The following is an 11623-nucleotide window of genomic DNA, read 5'->3' as shown; positions in this document are numbered from 1 at the left end:
ATACATACCGGGGAACATAGGACCCTATTTGGGAAAAGCGGGGAACATAGGACCCTTTTTAAAATGTAAGGAAAAAAAGGGTCCTATGTTCCCCGGTCCCATAAAAAGTGGGGAACAAAGGACTGGGAACATAGGTATGCTCCCTCTCGGACCAGCTAGGCCAATATGGATCATGGTAAACTGCTATTCTGCTGGACTGCTGTGGAGTGGATTTAAGTAGTTGTTAAGTGGCTTTGTGAGAGGCACTACTTCACTGAGTGGCATTATTTCACCAAATCAACACTTGAAATGGCAGAGACATGCGGAAAAGCTTTGTTTCATATCCGCTCCTTCACACGTTAATCCCCCTCTGCCTCACGTCTCTAATATGGCCGGGCATGCTTGGATTGCACTCGTGTTTTTGTTCTGTACCCCAAATAAAATGAACAGGCGGATTCCTCCACCGAGAAGGATGTGGGGTCCTCAGGAGGGGGGGAGGGAGGTGTGTGTGTGTGTGTGTGGGGGGGGGGGGGGGGGGGGGGTTGAAGGAAAAGCATTAGCGGCTTCATGGTCTTGACAGTAATCCACAGATTAAATCCTCCGGGCTAAGCCTAGCCGTCAGAAACACATGCGGTCAGGCCCGTCGGAGAGCGGCGGTCTCGAGCGTCCAGCCGGACGCTAATGAACCTCGCTAATGAGCGCAGCCTTGACCCCTGCGCCGGGGTCTTTCCCCGTGACCTCCGTGCTCCAGGGCCCCCTCTGATTTGTCGGTCGGGCGGGCGGGCGGGCAGACATCCCCCTGGAGGAGCCACTGCTGTCTGAGCACATGTGACAGACAGCGCTAACGGGACCTGACACACGGGGCAGCGAGTGACGAGTCATTTGTACAGTGACCACACAGGGACGCTCGTCAGGGCGGACAGGCCAGATCTGGAGATGGTCACCGCGGATGAAGACGCATGAATGGGCCTATGAATGAGCGACTGCATCTCTGTGCATCTTTCTAGAAGTGGACAGTTACGCTGTAAGCTTCTGCGGAATGCATGAAGCTCTGTATGTCTGTGTGTCTGTGTGAGTGTGTGTGTGTGAGAAAGAGTGTGTGTGTGTGTGTGTGTGTGTGAGTGTATGTGTGAGTGAGTGTGTGTGTGTGTGTGTGTGTGTGTTTATGTGTGTGTAGTGTGTGGTGTCTGTGTGTGTGTGTGTGGTGTCTCTGTGTGTGTGTGTGTGTGTGTGTGTGTGTGTGTGTGTGTGCATGTAAAATGGTTGCGTTGAACTGCTTATGGAGTGTGCTTGTTATTATCATCTCATCGTCTTTGTTATTCATGGTCTGTCTGCATGCATCACGTCTGCCCTTTGGCTGCCATGTAGAGGAGCATTAGGAGCGCAGACGTTACACATCTCCAGGCTACAGGCGCTCACAAGCACTTCCTTCCTGTCACAGCAAACTGCATGAGCAGGACAGGAGCACTGGGTCCATCTAATGAGGGAGTATCAGGAAGACACACTAACCTCTCTCTCACACGGACCCCGTCTAAGTCCCGGCTAACCTGGGGTTAAATAGCTGTTCGGGTATGCACACTCATTGGCCAGTAAGGATAACGTAATGGGAGTAATTCTCCTCCTTTAGAGGTCCTTAGACCGGTTGGACCAGGGGGTCAGGATTTGACTGATTAGCTTCGCCGATTGGCTAAGTAAAACAGCACCGGAAACAAGCCCCTTGAAACGCCATGTTGAAGCCTGAAAAAATCGTTCAATTTTGGCAATTTTCACTAGCCTAGCATTCCCATTGAAATGAATGGGGGCGGGAATTGTTCACTTTCTCCAGTTCTTATAATACCTCCATGGGTTGGACAGTGGGACGTTAGCTCCATTTCAACCTGGCACATTGGTGCCCGAAGACGACTGCAGAGGGTTAACTTCTATATCGCTCTGTTTTTCTCCCTGTTCCTCTCTCTCTCTCTCTCTCTCTCTGTCCTTTTCTCTCAGAGTCGCTCTCACTCACAGGCACAAGCACACCACTGCTTTACTCTAGTGGGAAAACATCGCTGGGTCCGGGGCCTCACACAGCCATCTGTGTGGTCATCCAGAGAGTTGAGAAGGGCTCATCCAGCGCCAACATGGCGTGACAAATATTGACCCATTTTTGGGGGAATATGTTGCACAAAGTGGGTGTGGGGGGGTGTGTGTGGGTGTTGATGGGGTGGCCGCTCCAATACTTTCTCGGGGGGTATTGGTGTTGGGTGGGGGTGGGGGGCGCAGCAGCTTCCAGATTAACGTTTATTAAAGGACCCCGGTCAGACAAGGCAGCGGCACTGCCAGAGACCTGCTGCTATTGCCATGGCATCGGCCCGTTTCATCGCCATGTCAACCTTTCTTCGCTTTGTGCTGCTGGTCCCTTTTGTGCGCTTCCCCCAAAGCTACCGCATCGGCCCCTGAATGCCAATGATGGCCGGACTGTAGATGGGTGGGGTGTGTGTGTGTGTGTGTGGGGGGGGGGGGGGGGGGGGGGGTAGACGAATGAGCTCCTTCCCTCTACTCATCAAAGAATGTGGCTACTCTGTGGGGACAGAGGCAAAAGGGGAGGGGGGGGACTTGGCTTGGTGGTGGTTGTGGAGTGGGGTTGTGAGCTAAAGGTGGGGAGAACTGGGGCCTCTAGGTGGGGTAAAGGGTGGAGGTCGTCTCTCTCTCTCTCTCTCTCCCTCCCTCCCTCTCTCTCTCTCCTTCCCCTCTAATGTCACATGGCCGGTGTCCTGTGGAGTGGTGTCCCGGCTGGGAGATGTTTTCACTGCCTTCTCCCCCCCCTCTGCAGAGGTCAGGCGCTAACCTTTCTCACACTCGACTCCACTACGGGCCACGGGAGAAGAAGGAAACAACTGTTGCAGCACAAAAAAACACCAAGGTTGGACGAGAGACAGTATGGGAGAGAAAGAGAGAGGGAGACCAGAGAAAAGAGAGAGAGGGAGAGAGAGAGAAAGATTGACAGTATGGAAGAGAGAGAGAGAGAGGGGGAGAGAGAGGGAGAGAGAGAGAAGGCACTCTAGTGAAGAATAAGGGGGGGGGGGAAATCACTAGATGAAAAGGAACGCCTCGTAAGTTGAATGAGCTCACCACCAGGCTTTACAAAAGAGTCTTTATTCATGAAGTCTCACTTTACAAAAAAAGTCATTCTTCATTTAGCAGTTGTCATTATGGAAATCAGCTGAACCCTGATTAGTCCTGAATCAATCAGCCATCCTCCCAGGCACTGTATCTGATCTAAAATCAACTTACGAGTCAGTGCAATAGGCTTTTCTCAATATCCCTTTTTAATCAAAACCCTACATCCATCTGTGTCAGAGACCCGTAACAGAAAATGGTGAACTTTCCCTTTAAAAGAACAACACAACCAACCGCCATTGTGTTCACCGTTTGTCAGTCTGTTTCTTTGTTTATAAAATGGCAGCACTGTGAAATAGCCTGCTGCTCAATCTGCTGTCCCCGTCTCCTCTCTGGTGTTTCATACACGCCGAGTAAGAGTCGCGGTCAACGAACAGGAGGGAGCAGACCTGGATGGCCTTGCAGAAGCCCTCGCACGTGATGGTGTCGTCGAAGCTGACCATGAAGTAGTTGAAGTACTTGCGGAAGGCCTTGCTCCGGGGCTGGGCGAGGGCGAGGCCGAGCTTGTGCAGGCTCGGGGGCCGGGCGTCCGGCAGCTCGAAGGCCTGGGTCAGCGAGTACTCCATCGTCCAAGCCGGGCTGCCCGCGCGGTTGGCCTCGGTCAGGTTGAGGTAGTACTGCCAGACATCCTTTAGGGTGAGGAAGGGAGAGAGAATGGACGCGTGTGCGCGCACACACACACACAGAGGTGGAGAGGAGTGGGAGGGAGATCAACAAAAGGAGAGAGAGAGAGAGAGAGAGAGAGAGAGAGAGGTGGGATATGGGTGAGAAGAAAACAACAAAGTGAGAGAATGTGTAAAAAAGTTAAAAGCGGCTGAAAGAACGTTTTTTTCCCTTCTCCCCTCTCCAGCCCTCTCTCTCTCTCTCTCTCTCTAACACCATACAGGCAGTGCCACATAAGGCCCTTGATTAAATCGCACCATGAAATGAAGACTGACAAAGCCATTAATCACTGACAAACAAGTGGCCTCTGAGCGGGTATGTGGTTAACGTGGCATGGCTACGCTAATAAAGGGATAGCAACCAGTAACCGCACAAGCCCCTGGCATCTCTTCACCTCCCGGTTGCACTTGAATCACCTAGAGTCAGGCTCTCACAGCTGCTGCCTCCTTGGAAATAAATATTATAAAATCATCACCCTCGTACGTCACTGTGGTGAAATCTGTCAAGCTGCACTAAATGAAGACATTAAGACGCACCAGTCTGAATGTAGGCTATTAAGCCACGTGAAATAACTCCTAATTGTTCTGTGTATAAACCTTTGACGCACATTAACTCGTACACATGTCTGTAAAACCCATCCCATACAAAATATTTCTCGTAAATTGCATGCCTTCCACGAACAATTAGCGAAACATCCCTATTGCTATTAAGTGTGATTAAAATGTCTTGCACGGTTTATACTGTATGTCTGATAAGCACATAAATCATGTCGCATATGGAATGTGCTGGTGACCGCACATGTGTAAACAGCACCTGATTCGACCGATCTGATTGATGTCTGAAAATCGTTTGTGTGTGTGTGTGTGTGTGTGTGTGTGTGTGTGTGCGTGCTTACCTGCACGCCGTAGTCCGCCGGGTCGTACAGGTACATTCGCACGGCAGGGTTGTTGGAGTACGCATCCCGGCCGCCTCTCCAGGGCGTGATGGATGGCGTGACAAACACCGAGCCCAGCGGTTCACCTGCCGGGCGCACGAGAAAAACGGAGCTGTGACGGTCTCGCTCGAGTCCAACGTGGGGATTTTATGGTTATGGTTATGCTATTTGGCACACGCCTTTGTCCAAAGCGACATACACATAAAAACAATACAATAATTCATGTAACCGTGAACAATATCAAAAAGTTGGTCAGACTACAGCAGGGTTAATAGTAATATAAACAATAAATGAGAGAGAGATGTAGAGGAGAGAAGAGAGGACTGGAAAAGGAAGATACTGAGGGTTTTTTTTGTTGCAGATATTCGCATGTATCCACAAAAGGTTGACTGTTAAGTGGGGGAGCCTGAGGCTGTGTTGAGAGATAGAACGTCTCAGCGACTGCGTGCCAAATCAGAGAAGTGCTGGATATAGCACAGCCGTGACAGCTAAAGGGGCGCCACTTGATGAATTGTTAAAATTACAGATTGATCCAAGATTGAGCATACTGTAGCTGGGAAATGGTGACGCTGGGCTTAAATGATCACATTCCACACACAGCGTCTACCAACCAGAGAGTTTTTGAAAAGAGCGTTCCTGTCAAATGAAAGGAGTTTCGTGCTACCTAATTTTACTGAAGACATCATTGATTACGGTATAATTTTTGTAACCGCACTATACCAAACTCATGCATAACTCTCCTCGCCCAGAGGAGTCTTGACCTCAGGTCAGTTGAGGACAGTCCTTGAATAGGGGAATCCAGGCCGAGAGGACAGAAAGAGAAAGAGAGAGTCTGCCAATCCACAGGCGGCGCCACGTTACCTTGGCGACCCAGCATGACCATTATGCTGTCCCTGTGCGTGTGCCCATAGAACTGTCCGGAAATGAGGTCACTGTAGTCGCGGAACATCTCCACGAGGCGTTCGTTGTACACCTCCCGCATGGCTGTGGTGTCCATGGCGTACGGCAAGTAACCGATGGGAACGTGTGCAATGATATAGACCTACGGGACAAAGGGTACACCAAAAATACAGAGGCAAATTATATTGGTGGGTCAGCCAAGTGCTACGAGGTTATGCTGATACTGTGATGAACTCACTCTGGTATGAGCGCGTCACTGGGATCCACAGAATAAGCATTCATTTCGAACATTCCCAGTAATTTAACAGAAAAGCAACCTATCTGTCTCTGTCCAGTAAATGTAGCTCGTTCTGAATGAATTATGTAGCTATGCTGCGACTAAAAGATAACTCAGTCAGTAGTCAGCAGCTTCACGGCAGGGCTACATTCTACGTTTGCAAGAATCTGGCATTGAAAGTCAACACAGTGTTCTTTTCTGTCGAGCGAAGTATCAAGTAGCTCAACGTAAAGGATCAACTGAAGGTCAACTGCTGGTCATTCAGTTTTGCACATACAACACTCATGAGACGATGATTGTATTGTATTGTATTGTATATTGTATTGATATTTCTTCCCCTTGACCGGTAGGGCCGTCTCACCTTCTCCATGTTTTGCCTTGAGGCTTCTAGAGTGTTCTGCAGCCACTTGAGCTGCCCGGCAGGGTCAGTCATGTTTTCGGTCACGTTGTTGGGGCCATAGTAGAGAATGGTGTTGAGGCTCACCAGCCGCAGCTGGGGCCGGATCAGTTGAGAATAGAAGCCACCTTTAAAAAAAAAAAAAAAAAAGAAGCAACAACATACACACATGCCGGTCATGTTTGTTTTTTTTGTGTGGGACCAGTCACTTGAAAAGTAGAGGCCAACGTGGTGTTGTTTTAACACACAACACTAAAAGCTTACAAAACAATGCGGACACACATTTAGACCATAGGACAGCCCCTGCATCACACTCGGCAGTGAATTTACAGGTCACGGGGGGTGTTCTAGAAGTTTTGAAGTAGCAGGTCTATGTTATGATGCAAACACCTAAATCTACAGTCTTGTTCCATATCTTGATAATGAAAATATGAATAAATATGATAAATATGATAAAAAGGGCCAATCGAAACAAATATGAGTGTACAGCCTTGGCCAGAAACCAGCAAGATTATTTTCAGGCACTGTAACTAAAAATAACCTTACCATAAATATGCTTTTTAACAGTAAGCCTATGTGCTATTGTAGGCCTGCAGTTTTTTATACTTGTTAATACTGAGTGACAGCCACTTATTAAATCTGCTCAAACATATTTCAGCATATTTCGCAGATCAGGCAGTTGCATTAAATTAAGGATTTGAACACCTGGAGGGCTAGGCATGTCATGGAAATATACACAGACACACAGACACAGACACACAGACACACACACACACCTTCAAATCCAATATCACTGACAGAGCATCTGAGGACAAGATCTGAGGTGCATTCAAATTCGCAAACATAGGCAAACTTTTGCAAACGTTGGCAAACAGTTTTCCTTTTCCCTTGAGTTCTTCTCTGTGAACATTTTTGAACAATTGAAAAGTCTGCGGAAGTAGTTCTCTGCGAACACACAGTGGAACTGGAAATGAGCTTGATAAAGGTAGCAAACTAGCAATGTAACTACTGCTACAACAGGAACGTAAACACCAAATCATTCCAATTTAAATGTTCAAAGAAAACGTTGTTCACCACAAACATTCTCCACTGTTTGCCAAATTTGAACGCACCTCAGCCTTTCCTTCTCAAGCATCTCTGTGCTTGCACTGCCGGGGATTTACCTTCACGCAGGGTAGCAAGCGCCTCCGGCTCCAGCCAACCTGCCCAGAGTTTGGCAACCGCCTGGTAAATCTCATTTGTTGTCGTGGGTAACTGGTCCTGGAATCAAGCGCTAAGAGTTAGAAGTCAGTGCTCCAGGTCACTGACCTGAAATCTACTCCGGGCCAGCAATTTCTGGTAATTAAGACCAGCGTCTGATTCATTCCACCGCAAGCCTTGCTCTCTGACTAAGACTTCTGTTTGGAGTGATTAGCTAAAATAACAGCTATTTTGAGAGCAATTACCTCAACACAAGATCTCTTCATCACAGATAAGCACAGAAATTGATATCAAGCCACTGCCAGCCAAGGAGTAATTAAATGTTATATTGTACTGGCTTATCCCATCCATTCTATTTGCATGTAGTTGTGTCACCGTGGTGTAAATATGAATGTTGCACACAAATATACCATTACGTAGCATGTATATATAGATTCTTCATACTTCATTTGTATGTGATTCATATTAAGTTGTCAAGTGTTTTGGATAATCATTTGTAATAGGCAAATCCGTATAAAAGTCCCTCAAGGATATTTTCCAGGCACGCGGTGGTGGAAAGGGCAACGAGTGCAGGTGAGATACCTGGGGCCAATAGTCATGGTTTCCTACAGCAGGGTAGACAGGCAGAGAGGGGAAGAGCTCTCGGATGGTGTGGGTGGTGTTGGCAAGGATGTCGATCACCTGCTGGGTAGAGAGCTCCTCTGCTTGAACGTGAGGGGGGCTGTCCCTGAGGGTCAGACAGTGGGTTGAAGTGGGTCGCTTACATGCATGTGTGTCCACACTACAAAATGCTCACAAAATTACACGCACGCACGCACGCACGCACACATGCATGGACATTTACAAAGAAAGGTTTAAGGTAGTCCATATGTAATATAAATAGTCCCTCATCCTTGTACACTGAGATCTAATGAATCTAATCTAATCTATACCAGGTATCCAATGCCAACAACTAGGTTATGGAGAAGTATTTTGTTAAGTTGTTGTAACATTTAACTAATAAGAGCATGACATAACAATCCAGTTGTGGAACAGGCCTATGGGGCAGGAAATTACAACATTTTCGAAACTGTCAGAGGCTAAGCTAATATTAAATTGCTGTCTTTGACTAGTTACTCTGAAAAGAAAAAACAAGTCCCCCTCCTGAAGGTAACTGACTTGTCTTATGAGGTTGAATACAGAGATAGAGGAAGTCAATATCTCCAACACAGATCACAAGACTAACCGCCTAATGTTTCTATTATGATGTTGAATGAGGAACTGCAGAACAGTATTAGCAGCGTGTGTTGGTTTTACCAATTTCCAACATGAATTCAGGACATAGTTCATGATCCATACCCTGTCCATATCATGAAGTCTGGCTGGGGTGATTGGTGTTTCATGAACTGGAATGCGGACGAGATGAGCTGATATGGCGAGTCACACATGTAGTCGCCAAATGCCCCGGGGTCAAACGCAGGGCGTTCCGAAGAGGAGAGGCACACTTTTGTGGGGTCCTTGGTCACATGGTAAGAGGGATCGAGGTGCAAGTCTGATATGTGCCAAAATTTGCCTGGAATTGAAACAGCCCCATTGAGTACGGCCTACTGAATGCAAATTACAACCTACCTAAATGTGAACAATGATTCAAATTAGATCATGGAAGAGGGCTAGTTTTATAGCCGACATGCCGTGTGTCAATGTATTCACGCTTAACTAGAAACTATGACTAGGCACTGCTACACCAACGTTGCCTATGCCAAAACAATTTAATATACATTCGGCGGACACGTAGAGAAATTCCAAAACACTGAGCACTCACTCACCGACGTTGTCGTTACCATAATGGACGTTATAGAGTTTGTTAGAAGTCGGCGCTGCCACAACCAGCAGGTGAACGGGCAGGCACGCAAGACAGAACAGGACACTCCGATGCATCACGAGAGACTAGCAAATTGCGCGCACAACTGTTCTTTAAAATAGTCCCATGGTCGTGCAGCACAGCGCCAACACACCAAGCAATATAGCCTAATCCTACAAAACAGGAAGTGAAAATGCGTCACGTGATCGCATTGTTGCCTGCCGGACAGTATTCGCTCACGGGACAGAAGAAAATGAAACTCATATTAGCCTACTGTTGTTATTATTGTATTACTAATGCTATTATAATGCTACTGATACTGACAATAGAACTCCCAATAATCTACTTCGTAAGAATGTATTTATAGTATTTAGCGTAGGCTACATGTAGCCTAATGTAAAGAAGCTAGATAGAAAGTCGAACCATGAGAGTCTACTCGTAAAGAAAAGCCTATAGGGCAGACAGTAATTTGTTATAGCAACCAGGTTTGACATTTGGATTATATTTAGTGCTAGGCCTAATTCTATAGGCTAAAATAATGATAGTTATTAATTATATATATATATATATATATATATATATATATATATATATATATACTGTATATATATATATATATATATATATATATATATATAGGGTTGCTGTTTGAAATGTTTCAAAAAGCATAGCAAAACGTTTCCCTCATGACTGATAATATTACTTAAGCATGTCTGTTTACTATCATGGACAGCCTTTAGCTAAAGGTATTGTAAACCTTGCTGTCTTTGTTTCTCTGATTATGAGGATTATGAGCACGTTCATTGGGCACCTGTAATGCACAATTCCAGTTATATTGACATACATATTCCACAAAGTCATTCATTCTTTTAAAAGTGTTTATTCAGTCACGTTTGCTCATGATTTATTAATATGAAAGACATATAAAATTCTTACAAAACGTTTTTTTTTTCAGTCCATGTTTTAAACATCTCGAGGAGTGAAGTGCAAAGTTCTGCTTACAATAAAATCACTTCTTGTTTGTAGTCCGATGAAAAAAAAAATCAAGAAAGACAAAGATTGAGATGGGCTCGGTCACAGCCATGGATTATGCCTTCTCATAGGTACGCACTGCCGTCACATCCTCAAAGGTTAAAGTCTGAAAAGAGATTTAAAAAATAGATATTAAAAATCAGCACTCCATCTGACCTCAAAGTGTATATTCTTCAACACTGTACTAAGGATATGCAGCGCACGGTGTTGGTCACCAGCAGACTGAGTTTATCATTAGGCCTATACATAATAGCTTTGCACGAGTAAAAAATCCAATTATTAGTGACTTACCATGACCATTTTCCCGTCCTTGAGCTCCCGGACGAATTTAGTCTCCTTGTCGTCCCACTTCTGGACGTGAACGAACTTGTCCCCATCCATGGTTAAAACGGACTGTGGGTGAAATAACGGATAGCTTTAGGCTATATATTCTTACTGTTATATTCTTACTTTTTCAGGAATTCATCTCTATAGAAAATTGAACTTCTAACAATTAAGCAACTGCAACAAAGCCATAAAGAATGAATTGATGTAAAGCCCGACGAAAGTCGCGTATGCGGTATAGACACAGGCAAATTGGCTCAATTGTAGTTGCACCTACTTTGCAATGCCTGTCGTCGGCGGTAGTCTCTTCGAACTCCTCGCCCAGTTTGAATGAGATCTCGGTGTTCTTGAAGGTACTCTGCGTCTTCACTACCACTTTGTCCCCCTCTTTGCAGATCACAACTGTGGGTTTCGTCACATTCCCGACCTGTCTGGTGGCAAAGCCCACACCTGTGAGAGTATAAAAGTAAGAGTAAAAAAATTACTGATGCGAGTTATAGATGGGGTTCTTTTCAGCACCCCTTGAGGTGTAAAAAATATCTACAGATCCCGTTTCTCCATTGTGTCCAAGAAAAGAGTACAGCTGCAAAGCGTCGACGACGCATGGAGTCGCCAAAAAGTTGCAGGTGCGTCAAGGAAACTCACCGAGAGATTTCATGTAGTCGTCGAAATTCTCGCTGTCGACCAGCTTCCAAGTGGCACAGAATGCATCAACCATGGTGAAACTGGATCGTGTGGACAGAGATAGGAGAATGGAGAATGGGAGTCCGGAGGATGCTCTTAACCCGTTTAGAAGCCTCGTAAATTGGGGGTAACTGTCTGGGCATTATTAATACATAAGTTTGGGGGTGGGGACTAAGCTGTCGTTGGCTGACAGAAGACAGTGGGTAGTTGTGATTGGTCTGAATAAGTAACTGTAAG

At 46.1% G+C, this 11623-nt stretch overlaps 2 protein-coding genes across 2 annotated transcripts; both read right to left on the bottom strand.

The window, feature by feature from the left end:
- Positions 1 to 3095: 3095 nt before the first annotated feature.
- smpdl3a (sphingomyelin phosphodiesterase acid like 3A) lies at positions 3096 to 9525 on the bottom strand. The gene is made up of 8 exons (XM_062550975.1): positions 9312 to 9525; positions 8845 to 9058; positions 8089 to 8233; positions 7470 to 7566; positions 6271 to 6434; positions 5594 to 5774; positions 4694 to 4818; positions 3096 to 3764 (listed from the first exon to the last, which is right to left on the bottom strand). Exons 1-8 carry the CDS (start codon positions 9421 to 9423, stop codon positions 3408 to 3410), a joined length of 1395 nt encoding a protein of 464 aa, XP_062406959.1. The 5' UTR covers positions 9424 to 9525; the 3' UTR covers positions 3096 to 3407.
- Positions 9526 to 10210: 685 nt separating this feature from the next.
- fabp7b (fatty acid binding protein 7, brain, b) lies at positions 10211 to 11510 on the bottom strand. Its single transcript, XM_062551048.1, has 4 exons — positions 11348 to 11510; positions 10980 to 11152; positions 10670 to 10771; positions 10211 to 10484 (listed from the first exon to the last, which is right to left on the bottom strand). Exons 1-4 carry the CDS (start codon positions 11418 to 11420, stop codon positions 10434 to 10436), a joined length of 399 nt encoding a protein of 132 aa, XP_062407032.1. The 5' UTR covers positions 11421 to 11510; the 3' UTR covers positions 10211 to 10433.
- Positions 11511 to 11623: the final 113 nt, after the last annotated feature.

This window comes from Sardina pilchardus, chromosome 12 (assembly GCF_963854185.1).
Source record: "Sardina pilchardus chromosome 12, fSarPil1.1, whole genome shotgun sequence".
Taxonomy (NCBI): domain Eukaryota; kingdom Metazoa; phylum Chordata; class Actinopteri; order Clupeiformes; family Clupeidae; genus Sardina; species Sardina pilchardus.
The sequence above is the reverse complement of the archived record's forward strand: the minus strand, read 5'-3'. Positions and strand labels throughout refer to the sequence as shown.